At 31.6% G+C, this 18,687-nt stretch overlaps 1 protein-coding gene across 1 annotated transcript; it reads left to right on the top strand.

Moving 5' to 3' along the window:
• The first annotated feature begins 2,851 nt into the window (after positions 1–2,851).
• LOC117168196 lies at positions 2,852–4,169 on the top strand. The gene is made up of 3 exons (XM_033353660.1): positions 2,852–2,895; positions 2,980–3,042; positions 3,731–4,169. The coding sequence occupies exons 2-3, from the start codon at positions 2,985–2,987 to the stop codon at positions 4,126–4,128; spliced, it is 456 nt and encodes a 151-aa protein (XP_033209551.1). The 5' UTR covers positions 2,852–2,895; positions 2,980–2,984; the 3' UTR covers positions 4,129–4,169.
• Positions 4,170–18,687: the final 14,518 nt, after the last annotated feature.

The raw sequence follows: 18,687 nt of genomic DNA, 5'->3' as shown, positions 1-18,687 counted from the left end.
ATGTTTAATAACACACTTTTTTAAGGAATGCGCATTTTTTATAAAGAACCTATGAAAGAACGTCTGTTTTAATATCAATTAATTTTATGAATTAGAATAATATATATTTATGGAAATGATATACACGTTGAGATACAAATTCGAGTGTGAAGCACGATATACGTTATGAGAATGTATTCGTTCAAGCCAAAGGAGTTTCAACAAAAAAGAAGTTAATATCACCAAATTACTGTTGTCATCTTCTGTAAAAATTAAATAGCTTTGTTGAAAATTACTATATTCTAATAAAAAATTTACTAGAAAAGGGGGAGGGTCGGTAAGGCCGGTTTTTGGCCTAATTTATTTTTGGACCAAAAAATCTGAAAAAATCATGGTAGTATCTTATAAGTATCCCGAGTCGATTGCACGCTAAACGGACTACCCTCCAACCCCCAGCCAACCCCACCCCCTAAAAATATAGGAAACACCACTACCTCGGGTTTACTATGGTTTTCGGGGTCGCCGAATACAAATCTGGCGTCTTTTGACTTTTATCGTGTCAGGTTCAAGGTCATTGAAAGGTCAAATCGAGAGAAAACGGTAAAAAATCCAAAAAAAATACGTTATAGGTTTTTGGAGTCGCTAATTACGAATCTGGCATCCGTTGAACTCTATCGCTTCAGGTTCAAGGTCATTTGAAGGTCAAATCGAAAACCTATAACATATTTTTTTCAGCGTTTTCTCTCGATTTAACCTTCCCATGACCTTGAACCTGACGCGATAAAGGTCAGCGGACACCAAGTTCATAATCAGCGACACCAAAAACCTATAACATATTTTTTAAAAATTTTTTTACCGTTTTTTCTCGATTTGACCTTCAAATGACCTTCAAATGACCTTGAACCTGAAGCGATATAGTTCAACGGATGCCAGATTCGTAATTAGCGACTCCAAAAACCTATAATATATTTTTGTGGATTTTTTTACCGTTTTCTCTCGATTTGACCTTTCAATGACCTTGAACCTGACGCGATAAAAGTCAAAGGACGCCAGATTTGTATTCGGTGACCTCGAAAACCATAGTAAACCCGAGCTAACCTCAGAATACATGTTTAAGAGTGTCAAATCTCTCCCTTGGCCTATTTTCCTAAAACAATAAAAATTGAACGCTTTCCAACATTTTTAAAATTTTTTCTTGAAGCTTGATAAAAATGCATGAAAGTATCTTCAACGCTACAATAATAAAGCAATCATTTTCAATTTGTCAGAGAAGCTGTGTCAAAATCAAACAATTAGGCCATATCTGAAAGAGATTTTCATCCCTTAGTAACTAAAGATTGACTTTAATTTTTTTATTACCTTGTTATGGAGTGACTGTGAATGACGTCAAATTACTACAAAACAATTATATTTCTGCAGACAGTGTTCCTCTTTACATGATCATATTTTATTATTGAAATTATTTTTTTCTGAATCTCTCTTAAGTAGTAGTAATATTAGTTTAATTAGAATTGTTTTTTTTTTAATTCTCTATATTGTAGAAAAATAGCTATAAATAGTGTTCTTTTACACTTTCTCGAAATATTTCCCCAAAAATTATTCATTATTTTCTTGAGTTGATCAGGAACATTATACAGAAAAAATTGTCTGTTTGCTAAATAGCCTTGCTCAATTTTGATTTTATAAAATTTTACGAAGGTTTCTAGCAGGATATTAAATGATTTTTTATTTTGGACAACTAATTGTCAAAAATATATCCAGACATCTTACATTCCCTAATTATTACATTTTTAGAAGCATTATTTTAACACTTCGAATGCTTCTAAAGGATACTTGGAAGTTTTAAAAAAATTGAAACAATAATAGAAAGATTAAAAATATTTTGTGAAAATGAAGACAAAATGTCGATTTTTAAAGATTTCTAGACTTTTTGAGAGTTCTCAAAAGGATTCTATTTCCAATAGAGCCCTTTACATTACCTAAAAACCTGAAATTAAGAATGTATTATCATTTCGGAAAATTTTTTATTTGTATCAAGTTTAGTAAAAAAAAATTCAACTTTACAATATATCACATAATCATAATCTTTCATTTCAATTTCCAAACTCTAAATCCATATTTAAATTTTGGATAATTAGATTTTCAATTTTGCTGACATTTAAAAATATTACGTAAGAAAAATGTTTTAAAAAATTCATTTGAAATAAGAACAGGTGATCAAATAACAAACCAATAAAAAAATGAAAGTACATCTTGTGTGACTACTGATTATTTCCGTATTCACTTAAGCTTCAATTTGCGATTTTAATAATCTCAGGCAAAATTGGGATAATTGTTTAATATTGGAAGCGCTTTTGTAAAAATGTTTAATGATTACTTAACTATTACTGATTTATTCTTTTAATCTCAGAAATTAAGAAAATGTTGCACTAGATATTTTGAATTCGATACATTCTAAGACTTTTTATAATATCATAAATGGAAAAAAAATTAAATGAAAAAATATGATAAATTTGACAAATTTCTTAATAATCATTTCTTGGTAGGAGGCGTTTTTATTATTTTATTTGTCAATAATAGTATTAAAAATAAAAAAAATGTTGGAATAACGACACAAATTACGAAAAGTTTATTCGTCCGATAAAAACAGACATAAAAACTGTAAGATTTTTTTTATTGTTGTGTTGATTAATTTGTCTTTGTTCACACTTTAATACGTAATAATGTGAATGATAAGGAAAATGATTTGGGTTCATGTTTTACAACGCATTAAAATGTTTAATTATTCTGAAGGCCCCACGTGTGATAAATTTGACACATTGGTCAAACTTCGAGACATAAGATTAACCATCGTCATCCTTCCACTATAGCTATTTCAAAAAGGAAATGAAACGTGTCCTTTAGAAGTCATTAAAAGTTGGTATAAATAGTAGGGATTTACCAAGTTACACTTAAAATCAATTTCTGAGTTCTTAGTTTAATTCTCCATTTCTTTGTCAGGAAAAATGAAGATCAGTGCTCTGAGTCTTTTTCTCGCATTCGTGGAATTCTTGCATTTTTATGGTAAGTGCAATGTGATATTTTTTGCGTCGTAACAATTTTATTTTTTTTTATTTGAGTACATTGGATATTTTTTGTTAGGCAGATATATTCGGAATTATTACTTTCGATTTTTATTTATTTATGTCATCCCAAATTCTTTAGATTTTGAATTTTATTCTATTGAGAAATTTATGATTTTAGATTTAGTCTCTCTCTAATCTTTTGCCCTGACACCGACCACTTTCTTCTAGGTACTTAAGGAAACGGTCGAACTTGGTACAGCCTAAGGTTCTACATTATGTCCTAATTATTATTACCCTATCGACCTCTTGTAGTCCCATCTTGTATCTTTCTGCCCTTTCTTCCAACTTTTTTCCATAATCCTTTCCTCATACCATTTAGAGAAAAATATGTTTTCTCTAAACTCTCGATGTTCAACAATAATCTTCAAATACGCTCTCACTAATTTTCCAAAATGTTCCACTTTTCCTTCTATTCGAGATTCCATATTCCCGTCAGCGACTTCAGCACTCTTGTATTTTCTTCTAGTTCTTGGCTTATTTGGTTACTCCGGACAACTACAATTATTTAATAGAGTTTTCTGTTCCATTATTATCTAATACTTTTTTTAATAAACGATTTCTTCATATAGTAAGCATTTACATCTTAAGAGAATTCACCACAAAATTTTAATCAATTTGTTATACAGAAAAATGTGCTGCTGTCAATCTCGTGAAGATAACAATGTTGAAGGGCACTAATGTTACTCAGGCTACTACTAGTCTCAACCCAGTGGAAATTAGACCACTTTGGATCAACGCTACACAACAGGAGACTTTTCAACTCTATCAAGTTTTTACAGATACATATGGCTATGGTTTACACGCGGGTTCACTCCAACCATTAGGGTTAATTGAAAATCATGCCGAAAATCGACCAATATCAGTTAAGGTAGAGATAAATTCATCACGTTATTTAGACCGTTGGGATTTCAGCCTTTACCAGCAGAGTCTACGTTTGAACCCTTCAGCCAGTGGTTATATATTTATAACAATACCGGGAAGCACAAATATCTATTATACAGAGTTACAATTTGTACCAAATTAAATTGATATGCTTTATAATTAACTGATCATGTGGGCCTAACGAAACCCAATTATCCTATGTCGCATGCGATACAATATAACAAAATGAATAAATATAATCATTTGTTTCACATAAGAAAGTTGTTTTTATTTTCCAAGATTTTTTACAATTTTTGTTGAAAATATTTTCTATCTAATCAATTAGGATAGAAGGAAAACAATTTAAAAAATTTTTTGCTAGAAAAGGAGATAAGATGACATGAATGAGCATGTTCCCAAACCCACCATCTAACCAGCAAAGTCAATAAACGTGCATCAAATTCATTTTTTTTTTAAACCAAATTTTGATTTTTCGGTCATGGGCCGTCTCGCATTTATACCTGGATAGGTATACCCCCAGTATTGCTACCCCTCACTTTCCTTCAGCCAGTATATTTCGCGTTGGATTAGAGGAGGGCATAGCTGAGATCTTGAAAATAGTTTCCATTGTGTCTATAATCCCTTTGTTATCGCAATGCTGTATTCGAATGGCACCTGGGTGAGGTTTCTTAAACGGTCACTTGGGGATATCGGGCGACCTCTCAGATTACGAAGCCTTATCCTTGCATGCGGGGCTCTACAAGGATGGACAAACCCCTTTCAGGTTCGGGACCTTGAAGTGGACGGAGAAACAAAGTAGCCACTTGCTAGAGTGCTACGATGCGATTATGGCCCCTGAACCGGGTTACATGGCATGACTACATGCTCAGTGGTGCAAGAAACACCCGGAGCTATCGCACTTTTCGCATTGCTGTTTGTGAAACCATGCCGAAGTACTCCAAAAAAGGGGCTGTGTAAGCGGAACGCCTACTCTGCCACAGCCAGAACTAGCCTGAAACAGAGAAAGAGAGCTGACACTAAGACCAATAGCGGGCAGGCATCCCATAGAAGAGCGATGCTACATGACCATGAAAAAAATAAACAAAAAAGTTTCTCTCAAGCCCAAAGATCTGGCTGAAATGGATGTCGAGCTTTGTGGACAATTTTCCAAAGAATACGACCTCTGGACGCTAAATCCGTACCCGTTATTACACACTTAACAAGTCAAAGCTGCTGACCATCAGGCAGCATATTCTTGAGAGAATACGGATACTATCTGATGCTAAGAGAAGTACTCAGCGGAGAGAGAGGTGGGTCTGAAAAAATCAACAATTTCTCTCTGACCCATCTCGACTCTTCCAAGACCCTCCAGTTACTGTAGACCACCCGCTCAAAGCAGAGGAGGTCGAAGTATTTTGGAGATAAGTCTATGAAGTGCACCGTAGACTGTACAAAGACGTAGATCACATAAATAGCTTCAAGGAGCTGTGTGATCCGCTCATAACACCTAATGAAGAATACCTACCCATCACTAACGAGGAGATAAGAAAAAAATTAGGGGAACGAAGATTTATTCCGCTCCGGAAACAGATGGTATCAAGAACTTCTGGCGGAAGAAGTTTTCTTCAACCCATCAGCATTTGGCCCGTATTTTCACTTCATATTTAAACTCGGAAGAACCAATTTTGCAGTGGTTGGTGCAAGTACGCACAATACTCCTGCCGAAAATAGGCAACTTAGCTGACCCGAGAATTACAGGCCAATCACTTGTCTGAACACACTGTACAAGATATTCACAGTTATTCTAAATCATAGGATTGTTCGGGCAATTGAACCTGTGTGGCAAGAAATGTATGAACCACGAGGCTCAAAGAAAGGCGCAGCAGGATGTCGGGAGAACCTGCTCATCGATAGATGTACCTGCAAAGATGCAGCATACTACCAGCGTCACCTATTGATGGCCTGGATTATTTACGGGATAGCACATGGACAAAAACATGCATCGAAAGTCTTCTGTTTCGCGACTCTTCAACTCACGCCGTTAAGGTGGTCGCGGAATATTAAATCTTGAATGCTTTCACAACAGGATTATTCTGGGTACAGCAGATAGAGTCGCAAATGGAAGAGACCCTCTTCTTGAAATGGTCAGGAAGCACGAAAAAGTGGGCAAAGGAGCATTTCTGTACAAAGCAGCGTAGGAGGCTGCTGAAAAACTCGGACTTAACTTCAGTGTCAGGGATGAGCATAATGCATCAAATCTTATCTATCTCGAGTACTCGCTCTTGAAAAACCGGATTAAGAAAGCACAACAGAAAAACTTTCGTGAACAGCTCCTCGATAAGAGGATGCATGGCATCTTTCACAGAAATGTGGAGGATCAATCAATGTCGTGTGAGCTAACTTTGGCTTTCTTTAAATCGCCCGGATTGAAGTCTGGTATGGAGGGTTTCATTTTTGCATGCCAAGACGGTGTCATTTCCACCTTAACATACCGTCGCCACATTTTGAGCTAAGACATTCCTGATGATAACTGCAGGGCGTGCCATGCACGCCCCAAGCACTTAGTACACATACTATCTAGTTGTTCAATTCATGCGGAAAGAACCTACATCCAGATGCACAATGCGGCGGTAAGAGTGCTTTATTACCATCTCTCACTCTTCTGGCATTAACCTTAATTACGCTTCTTTAAATGCTTCGAGGGAAATCTAGTTAATTGTCAAGAATGAAAAGTGCCGCATATACTGGAACTTTATATTCTCGGCAATTGTTTCTGTTTCACACACAAAGTCTGACATGGTTTTTCTTGACTTCGAGAAGCAAACCTTATAAGGGAGTTGCCGCGATTGTACCCGGAATATTTTGTTCAACTAATCGTCTTTATAATTGGCGCTATTGGAGGTTTTTAGCTTACACTGGTTAGTAGCTTGCGGAAAAAATGCAGGAGGCGGTCGTCCTTGGCTCGCTCCGTGTCCTCAGGGTGTACCATATTTTTGCCGGATCGTCGTATTGATTCCGTTACAGACTGTAACCACCTATCTCACGGTCGTGAGAAGTGGTTGTGACTGCAATTTCACCGTGATTTCGCGGGAATCGGGTGCAGTTTTTCAGATAAGCACCCGACCCCGGCAAAATCTTGTAGTTGTCCTTATGACAAACTTTAAATTATATGTATATATCAGTGCTCGTTACATATTGTAAACTATTCAAGCACAAATGTCTAAGTTATACCGTATTTAGTAAAAAATGTTCAATTTTAAAATATAATAAAAAATTTCTTAATGTATCTTATTATCTTTTCCGTGTGTAAGTTTCATATTATAAAACATAGAATAATACAATTTTATTAATATTTTGAAATATTTCGAAATCTGTTTAGAGACACTTTTAAAGTTAACTATCAAGAATAACAAATCATTTGAAATTTGTTTGCTAAATTCTAAACAATTTTAAAAATTGTGTGTTTACAATATTTCGAGAACGTAGTTATTATTTATTTATTATTACTTTTTATATATAAGTTATTTAATATTAGTTATTTCCTTGAACTAAACTTCTTATTCCGATCTCTATAATAGTTTAGTGGAAAACCACCTGACCGGCGTCAGAAGTTAATATATAATAATTGTAAGATAACAATTACAACTTAATCTTTTACCGATAATGTTTAAAAAAATTCAGAAATAAATTCTAGCATGAATAAAAATTGCTTATTTAGAAATTATCATATTTCTGAAAAAACAGTTTCTGTTTTACATTGATCAATATATATTTAAATTTAAAAGAAAAGACTCTTTGATACATTTTTTAGATATCATTACTTTCTTGTTATGCGTTAATCGCGTTTAGAAAAGTACATCGCTAAACCTAAGGGATAATTTAGTTCACATTTAAAAATTCGATCTGTACAATGAGCCCGATAAACATAAAAAATTATCAATAATTTTGGGGATATAATCTTAAATTTCTCAACAGGACACGTTTTTATAGCTATTTGTTTACAATCTACAGAATGAAAACAAAATCAAAATACCAATACAATCATACCGATATTGACGTTTCCAATACGCTATTCTAATCTTTTATTCTAATTGCTAAAGCCAAAATTTATAATATAAATTGGAATGAATGGAATTTCAATTTTGCTGAATTTTTAAAATATTACGTAAGAAAGATGGTAGGAAATATTATTTTTAACCAGAATAGCTGATCAAATAAAGCAGAGGTGGTAAAGATATGATTGCTTTAAATTAATTTTAATGTCATTTGTACTTACTCAATAACAAGGCCATACAAAATGAAATAAACCTTGATTGAAAAAAAGCTGTAAAAATTTCAGGAAGATATTTCGTAATTGTTTGACATTTACAGAGTTAAAAAAAACGAAACGAAACTTAAAAACAATTCTATTTATTTTTTAATTTAATACAAAAAAAGATGTATTTTCAAACCAAACAAACCGATTTAGAAAAAAGCTGTTAAATTTCTTAATGAAAAAGAGTATTTTGCAAAAAAATAGTGGAATAATGAATGACGTAATTTAATTTTAACAAATAGTTGAATTGTCAACCATATAATGTAGTTGTTTTCGTAAAACAATTATTATCAATAGAATTAAAGAAGAACCAAAATTTGTTGAAACAATTATTGTTACTGGATCTCAATAATTATTAAGAAGCACCGCAAAGAAGCTGAGGCCAAGGAGGCTTGATTTTTAAATCTAATTTGAAAGAAATCGTGGTCACATGTACTCAAATTGTTTTTTCTGGAGTGACTTGTGAAGACTTGGACAGTGATGAATTCAAAGCGTGGTTTTTGCACAGCAACTTTTTTAGTTTAGCCCATAAATTAAACAATTTTAACTAAATATGTTTTCACTGATTAGTACATATCTACAAAAGTTCCGATTACTGAATTTCCGTTATTGAAAAAATGTTAATGAAGTTGAAATGTGAACATCTTGAGCAAATCAAACTTTGTGATTTTCAGAAAAACTGCTGCTAATTTATTATTTTTAATGGTTTTTGTATTTTCGTCAGATTATTCGATCGGACAGGAACTTAAATAAAAACCACGTCGTCAGAATTGGTATAAATAGCAGGCATTTATTTACTTACTTTTCACAAGTAATTTTTTAATTCAGTTCAATCTTGCATTTATCTGTCAGGTAAAATGAAGGCCAGTTCTGTTAGTCGTTTTCTTCCATTCCCGGGGTTCTTGAATTTTGATAGTAAGTGCCATGTAATTTTAAAATTATGATTTATCTCTCTAATATGTTATTAGATACTGTTTCAAAATTATACATTCAATTGGTAGAAAAAATTTTGAAAGGTGACGCAAGCGGAACTTAAAATTTATTAATTAAAAATAAGATTCAATCGGTCACTGCAGAATAAAATCAATTCTATAAGAAGCAATCCCTAAACATTTTTGCCTTTAATTCAAACGTAAAAAACTTTCAAAATCTTTACTTTTTTGTTTCAACAATATGGTAAACAATTACGATATGTCTTATTTCTCTGCAATTTTAATAAACAAATTATCTGTCAGATTGAAGAACAAGGTGCACCATACAGCAGCCTGCCTGTAGATATGGATTTGAAACCATATATCACCTTCAATCAAAAATTCAACTACTTCCTTCAAAATTGCGTTTTTGGTTGACAATTCATTATTTAAGTTTAAAATTAAAATTTATTTGATCGGAAATTAAAATAATTTGTTTAAATCTATTTGTATCTTTTGTTGAAAATTAATTTTTCTAACGGAAATTTAACTCTTTTATTTCTTTATTTAGCATATGTCCCTGGACCTGAATAGCACTCTAAGATGCAGGGGATACATTAACTAGTACCAAGAATAATATTTTGTTTTTGGTTTCAAATGAATATTTTTTAGTTTTCTTAAACAAAAAATAACTGCTTTATTCTAAAACGGTAATTTTTTTTTCTTAGTTTGAGTTTCAAACATGTAGTTAAAACTTAACAGCTACCTGACAATGTATCTAATTGTCGGTTCTGAAGATTTAATTTTCAAATAGAAATTTAGGCATTGTATATTGTAATATAAAACTCATCTATCTTAGTTGAAACTTGAACTACTCATTAAAAATGCATCTAGATTGTTTCATATTTGTGCATTATTATAAAAAATAAATATTCTTGATAACATCTTTTGAAACTAAATTATTTAGTTTTTAGATATATGAAACTAACGTCCTTTAATGAAGCTCTAATTATTGCATTTAGGGTTAAAAATATTTATTATTTAGTTAAAATTTATTTCGTTTATTGAAAAGTTTTTTTCAACCAGCATTCCTTGACAATCATTCATTATTCTATCTATTTATAATGCTATGAGAAAAATTAATTATTCAATTTAGTCGCCAAACGCTAGATACTTAAAAAAGCTTGAAAAAAAATGGAGCCTGTTAAAATATCTACAATTTCGGTTCAAACCATTTTTAAGGACTCTTCTTTTTAGTATTACGCATCGTAAATTAGCAAGTTGACAATTTACATCTTAAGCTATATAGATGAGATAAGATATTGCTGTTCATAATCAACAACAGACTACAATTCTCGACTAATTTTGATGTTAGATTTGGACATTCCAGAAATACAATTTTTTTTCGAAGAAAAGACTTAAGAGAAGTCGCTATCTATCAGAATTATTGCATACATACTACAGGAACATGAATATTAGGTTTTAGATAATAAACAAATTGTGTTACTTCATTCTTTTCCAATATGTTTTTCTCGTCCAAAAACTTTCAAATTAATTCAAAAGTAAAATAAATAGCTGCAAAAAAATAAAAATGTTAAATCTTTGTATTTTTAATAACAATATTATTAACAATTTCAAAAATTTCGCGTTTCCCATCAAACAACATTATTTTTTCTGCTAAATCATGTCGCAGTTTTCTAAATGGTTACTTAATTAGGCACTACTAATGAGATGAATTAAAATAATCAGGACAAAAAAAAAACACTTATTCAATCGCAAAACTTGCTACAGATAACTTATTTATTCGAAACATTTTAAACAACACCAACAATAGCAAGTTATTTCCACTTTTTTGATGAATTATAACCACTTAAAAAACTGCAAGATGATTTAGCAGAAAAAATAATCTCATCCAATGGAAAACGCTAAAATTTTTTATTATTTATAATTTTTTTATTAACAACAAAAATAATAAACAGTTATATTTTTCTGCAGCTATTTCTTATAATTAAGAATTAATTTGAAAATTGGTTGATGAGAAAAACCATAGTTCGGAAGAAATAACAATACAAGTTGCTTATTTGAATATTTATAATAATGATAATTGTTAACCAATGGCTATTTTCCATTCCTAATACTACTTCTAAGCGAGATTTAGGCATTCTTAATTAAGAGACAGTTTTTTGTTGCTGTTGAGTACCGTACGGAGATCGTTTTTTATATCAATTGTATACAAAAATTGACCTAAATCTTAAACCTAATATTTATGTTTCTGAAATATATCTGCAACAATTTTGATAGATAGCGACTTCTCTTTTTTTTGCGGAGAAAAAAATAATATTCGTAAAATGTCCATTGTTAACGTTCTTTTTGTTTAAATAATAAATTCCACAGATTGGAATTAAAAAATTAGGCCTGGAAAAGTCTTAGAATGTGATAAATTTTTAACACCTTGGAAAGAATTTCCTTATTTTTTTTTATTACAAAAATTATACGTTCTTTACGCTTTCTTTCATTATTTCATAAATCATTATTATCAGTTTTGAATGTTTAACAAAGTCTATAATAACAGTATCATTTTATAAATAAGAATTAATCTTTATGTAGAATTTGAAAAAAATTTTTAGCATTTTTTGGTTGAGGTATTGAAGAAAATTTCGAAATAAATTCTTTTTTTTATATTCCTAAATATCTTTGATCTAAGAACACTAACACACTGTAATATAGAAAAATTTCATACATAATTTTCTTAATTTTGATGGATTTTAAATTTCTGTAGGAAAACTTTGAATTATATCAAAAGACATACATTTTGCTCTTTGTACATTTTTCAAAATTAAAAAAAAATCCTTCCTAGGATTTTCAAAGGTTTCAAGGTATTAAAAATTTTCCTAAAATTTCTAGAAAAATTAAAAATTATTTTTTATTTTGGAAAATTAATTTGTTTAATTTAAGAAATCCAAGGACTAAATTTGGACCACAAAAAACAAATAAAAAAACCTCTCATTGTAATTTGAAAAAATAAAGAAATAAAATTTTCGGACAGAAATACAAAATAAAAATGAGATGGCACATAACCACGTTCACCTTATTCGTTTTTTTTTTATTTTATCACTATCAAATTACAATGAAATAATATTCAAAATGAAAAAAAAAGATAAGATTGCATTACCAACGTTTCGGTACTCATACACCTTATCAAGGCATAGAAAAATAAATAGGTAGAAATTTGACAGCAGCGAAGAACCTCAGAATCGAATAAGCGTCAGTGGGCCAATATGTTAATAGAGAAAGTAGAAGAGAGAAAAAATTCATTAAACAAGACCGTTAATTGTATTTAAGCATATTGTCATAACTCTTGTTTAACTTATCCAAACCGGTTTTCAAATTAATTGATAACTTTTTTTGTTTTTCAATATAACACATAATAAGGTATCGTCGATAAACTAAAAACAAAAAGGTAAGAATTTCTTAGGAACAACCCTGGTATGGTTTGCATGAGTGCTCATAAAGGCAGTAATACTGTTTGTATGATAAAATCGGATTATGTTAGTGATATGGAGAATATGCTTTCTTATTATGATAATTTTGAATTATTACATGGAAATTCTCTAAGAAAATGACAAAAACACTTTTAAGATGCTTACAATATAACTTGCAGGATCTGTAAGATGAACTACGTGGGACAGACTGGCAGGCTTTTTAATACTAAGATAGAGCAACAAAAGAGTGATGTTCGTTTTGGACGCTGTTATGAAAGTTTTCTTGCCAGAAGTACAAAGGCATTTGTTGATGTTGACCATGAGTTTGACTGCGATATTGTCAAAATTTTGCATAGTGAAAGGAATGAGAGAAAGAGAGAATTTATGGAAACGTTGCATATTCATGACCACATGATTTGTAACCGATACTCCCACCCTGCTCACATACTAGCGTTTTCTCTTTTCAACCCATGTTAACATACCATCTGCGATCGCTCAGTCTCTATCATCTATCCAGTCCCTAAGAAGTTGTGGTACTCCGACCGAAGCTGATTGCGCCAAAAATTTGACACTAATACCAACATTTTTTGTTCTGGAAAAATAAGGAAAGGAACTGATCTTACGGGGAAGGCGCATGATTCAATTGTGATAGAATCTCACTTGGTGTGGTCCTTTAATCAATCATTTGTATTAGGCACCTCCTTCTCAGATCACCAGCGGTGGATCTTCGAGAGTGTTTGGAAGTATAAAATGTTGAAGTGTATAAGTATTCTGATGAATTTGTCATTAACTAAGTAAAAAAGAGCGTTTTTCATACTTATGAATATAAATGAAAATAAAATAAGAAGTTACAATGTAAAAGAACACCTGTTAAGCATTTTAAAACTGCTTTAGCAAAATTGCTACGGTTTTCTTGTCTTCTACCACCAGAAATATCGATGTTTACAACTTTTGTTTTATCTGTCTATGTTGATGCATGGCATATGATGTTTCCCAAGAACATTACTGTATTGAGTTCGCTTTCCTCTAATCTGTCTTTGATGCATTTGTTCAAAGGTTGAACTTTGAAGGATTCAAGTGGCATTTTCCTGATAATGGAATAAGATGCATACGTGTCCTTGCTAAACGCATTTGTATGGTGTAAATATACTTTTGGAGCTGATGCTATGCATACTGCTGAATCGTCTGGAAACCATAGAAGAATAAATCTTGGTCACGAATGGTGTGTTCAGTTGATTCGTTGGTATTTCCACATAATCCACACCGGTTACCAAGTCTAGCTGTAACACGTGTTCTCGGTTATTTATGTTGCTAACAGCCTTGTCCTGTATCGCAAAGACGAATCCTTTCATTTCTTAATAGAGAGCACACTTCCTCAGCCAAATATGAGATGTCTCACTATGCACATCATGTTAATCTAACGCTTTCGGCTGCTCGCCGCGGATAGCTTTCTCTCTCCATTGTATTTCTAAATACTCTATGGTTTCTGCCCTGATATTGAAGACCTTTTTTAAGGACCAATTCAAGGGCGTATAGTTAAAATACGCTTTACACATGGTGCAGTAAAGCGCAATCTTTTCCCAGAAAGGGATCGAGATCCACCATTGGCACATCGAGATATTAACACCATCAATATTGGATGAGATTATGGACTCCCAGCGGCAGAGACTTGATGTTCTTACTCTCAGACTACCTCAGTACAACAAAAGTAGTGCACGAAGACAACAAAATCGAACCTTCACGACCGATCAAAGAAGGTTCTATCGTGAAATGAGTTTAAATCAAAATAAGCAGCCAGACATCAAAGCCCCTCATTTGGTAGACATGACTAACTACTTGTCAGGTGTTTGAGGAAAAATAAATATATTCAATTTAGACACTGCATTGTTCAAATTAGAGAAAGCAAGGACTAAGCCAGGGACTAAGTCAAGTGACTGATAAGATGAGGATGTTATTAGTTAATTCGATACGATGTTTGAAATCTCTTTTGGTGATGTTGTACGTACAGAATTACGAGCACGGTTTAGTTTGGCTTTGTCCTCAAACGCTGTTATATTTAAAAAACTACCGCGAGCGTTAGATGTGAACACTAAATAAAAATGAGCTTTTCCTCTGGATCAGACGTTACATTTTATAATCTCGCGTTTTTAGCTCTGCAGCAATTTTCATTCCACAACTAAAACTAGTACTGTTTACCAGACAATCACGTTTATTGATTCATATCCTTGGTCTAAATTTGAAGAGTAGCATTTGGTCTTTGCTTCACGAAATTTAACAAATGAAGACGCATATATGACATTTTAATTAAAATCAATTTTCGGTTGAATAGAACAAAATACTTCCATCATTGGGGAAAAAGTTTTTCGTTGACGCAATATGCTTAGCATTTAATTTAAACTTCAGGAAACTAGGCAAAAAATTTCAAGCTAAATAAACTTCTCTTTTCCCTAATTCCAAGAGGTTTTTCTATCGATTTATTACAAAACGGGGAAGCATGATCGTACAGGTATATAAAAATTTACATAACAATTATGTAGGACACAACTATATGAATGCTAAAAATCAGATTTGCGAAGCTTAGTTTGGAAAAGAAAAAATTAATTTTTGTTTTGTAATTAGTCTTCTCAGTTTAGAAATTATCTCTGTTGGTTAAAATCTGATGTTTTTCCCTTTTAAATTTGAATTTTGGTTTGGAAATAAATATGTGTTGGTTTAACTTTGAACTATTTTATTGGAATTACCTCTTTTAGGATGAATTCAACTGCCTTAGATATTGAATTCTAACATGTTTTTGTTGCAACATAAACCAGTAGGTTTTGCGTTGAGAATTTATCTATTCGATTAAATTTTACTTTGTTTATTTGAAATTGAAATCTTTATATTATAAAAATGAACGAATAGATAGAAATAAAATTATTTAAAAAATTTTCCGCTTTGAAAATGTAACTGTTCAGTTGAAAATTTTAGTATCTCAAAAAAAATGTATCCCTTTTATTTCGTAGTTTAACAATTTGCTTACAAGCGCATATATTTAGTTGATGACTATACCGTATATGACAATTAAACTACTTTTATAAAGGCTTAAAAACAAATGTGCGAATCTTAGTTTGTACAAAGGAAAATTATTATATTTTTTAATTCGTCTTCTCGATTTAAAAATTATCTCCGATGGTTAAAATTTGATGTTTTTGAGTATAAAATTTCAATTCTGGATCAGAAATAAATTTTCATGTTTTAAGGTTCGACTATTTTATTGGAATTACCTCTTTTAGGGTGAATTTAACTGTTTTAGATTTTAAATTTTAATACGTTTCAATCGCAATATGAGCTAGTACGTTTTGCGTCAAAAATTTATCTGTTTTATTAAATTTGACTTTGTTTATTTAAAATTGAAATCTTTATTTAGTTAAAATCAACTAATACACTTTTCGTTAACAATTAGTTTTTTTAATTAAAAATTTATATACTTGGTTAAAAGATACATTTCTATGATGACAATAATTTTCTGTTCGTTGAAAATTTATCAATTAAGTAAAAAACACAATTATTTAATAAATGCAATTATTTTGTTAAACATTTACAAATTTTATCAATAGATTTACTTTTTTATTGAGCCTTGTTCAATTTGGACAGAAAATTCTTCTTTTTCTTTTTGAAAATTGAACTGTTTGGTTCAAAATGGTAATATCACAAAAAATGTATCCCTTTTGTTTAAGAGATTTAAACAATTTGCTCAAAAGTGCATATATTTGGTTGATGACGATTCTGTTCATGATAATTTACCTATTTTTACACAATTCATCTTTGTTGTTCAAATATAGCAATTAATATAATATGATATAAATGTATAATATAATATTAATATAATATAATATGAATATAATATAGCAATTACTCCATTTTTTCCTGAAATTTTCATTTCGTATTCACTCAAACTTGACTTTAATTCTTATATTGCCTTCCTATTGAGTAATTATGAATATCGTAAAATTAATGTGAACCAATCTTATTTTCGCGAACAGTATAATATTTGATAAGCTGCACTAATTGAAAATAATTTTTTTTATAATCTTCCTTAAGTAATAATTTTAATAATTCAACTAATATTTGATATAATATTAATATCGGGATATAATCTTGAAAACACACTATAATTGATCAACTTTGCACATATAATTTAATTTAAAATTTTCCAGGATTGCATATTTCTTATGAAAACTTTGAATGACTTAAAAAAGTATAGATTTTTTTTAAAGTAAATTTTTGAAAACTTCAAAAAATGATTTTTTTGGTTTGTCAGATCGGTAACTGCAAGTTGTCAGTGGTTTCGAAATCGAAAAGCGGAACCCTAAATAGCTCGACTGGGAGACCTACGAACTGCAAGGCTGGGACATCACTAATGCCCTCTCATCTTTTGTGGTCTAGATTATTTTGATACTATGTATGTTACTGTCACGCGAAGTCGTGAGAAACATTGGGGAGTTCTAGTTACTTGTTTAAAACTAGAAGGGCCGGAGGATTCAATTTCGACCTTTTTGACCATTCAAATGCTTCTGCCCCCTTGAATTTTTTTGAGGCGCAGAAGTTTAATTTTTAAGTCCTTTTGGGTATGCGATTCTTCTGAGCCCTCTAGTGTTAACAGCTCGCTCAGCTGACACAGAAATAGCTGGGTCTCTTTCAGAGGGTTCAGCAATCATGGTTATTATACGAATGATAACATTCCAGGGAATACCAACTAAAATACATTCTGATAATTGAAAAAAACTTTAGAGGTATTGAAAAGGAATCGACTTTAATCGCTCAACTTCCGGAGAAACAAATTCCAGGACATTTTACTGACGATTGATTCTTCTTGCGAAAACAGTCCAGAATAAATCAGCAATTAGCGGATACGTTTTGCTCTCGATGGCTTCAGGAATATTTTCCTTGTTTAGTGATTAGAAAGTTTTGAAACCGAGAGATAAGATCACAAGCGCTGGGTGATGTAGTATTGATAGTTGAGTTGAATCTACTTTGAAATATGTGGTCAAAGGGTGTTCTTATCAGACTAATGTCAATCAGAAAAATGATTGATCTAAATTAGTGACGTTTTTAAGTCTAAAGAGAGAGAGAGAGCACCCGCGTCGTTGAATATGTGGATATGTGGATATTTATATGCATTTCGACATTTTTGATTGCAGAACCTTTTGCAAACCACATTCTTTATGTGGGTTTTCCGCAATTCAACAAGTGAATCAAAGTATTTGCTGAACATGTTGAACATGGTGAACGTGCTGTTTTGGTAAATATCGTGCGTCCTATGGGAACCTGAATTTAGAGAATTCTTAAACTATAAAAGTGTAAATTAAAGTGTTAGTGAAGTTCCTGGGATTTTTAAAACCGCATGGAACCATCTACTTGAGAACGAGAGTAGGCATTCTAGTTTTTTATTTCGTATCAATTAACAAGATGATTTCATATAGTCTAGAAAACAATTGTGTACGCGATTTATACATTTGTATAATTCTAATGACTTTATATGATATCTTATATTCTACTACGGACATCTTTCTCCAATTCGGCATACATCCAGAAAAAGCTTTTTTCATTCAAGGGAAGTTCAGCATTGCTATTTGTTCAAAAAGAAAAGGTTGTCCTAATTGACAAAGTGTCCTGTACAACTTCTTAGCCTCGAGCAAAGTAAATTTATCCTGTACGTTTTGTCTGGAGTTACAGAGAAAAACTTTTAATTAAAAGAATGATTTATGGATTGTGCCTTAAGCACTTTGCTTTTGAAATTTTATTTTAAATTTAGGAGGTATAGCCTTAAATTATTTTCTTTTATAAAACATCGCGTACGACGCCCTGAGATGCTACCAAAAATTGAATTAGACGTTTCAACGTCGCAAAAGGTATGGGCTAAATGATAGAAATTTTAACAATACGAGGGTGGATTGATAAGTTTCCGGCCTGACCAAGAGATGGCGCCACTAGGCCTACCTTGAGGTGGCGTTCTATAGTACCATCCTTAGATA

Source organism: Belonocnema kinseyi, chromosome 2 (assembly GCF_010883055.1).
Source record: "Belonocnema kinseyi isolate 2016_QV_RU_SX_M_011 chromosome 2, B_treatae_v1, whole genome shotgun sequence".
Classification (NCBI taxonomy): Eukaryota; Metazoa; Arthropoda; class Insecta; order Hymenoptera; family Cynipidae; genus Belonocnema; species Belonocnema kinseyi.
The sequence above is the reverse complement of the archived record's forward strand: the minus strand, read 5'-3'. Positions and strand labels throughout refer to the sequence as shown.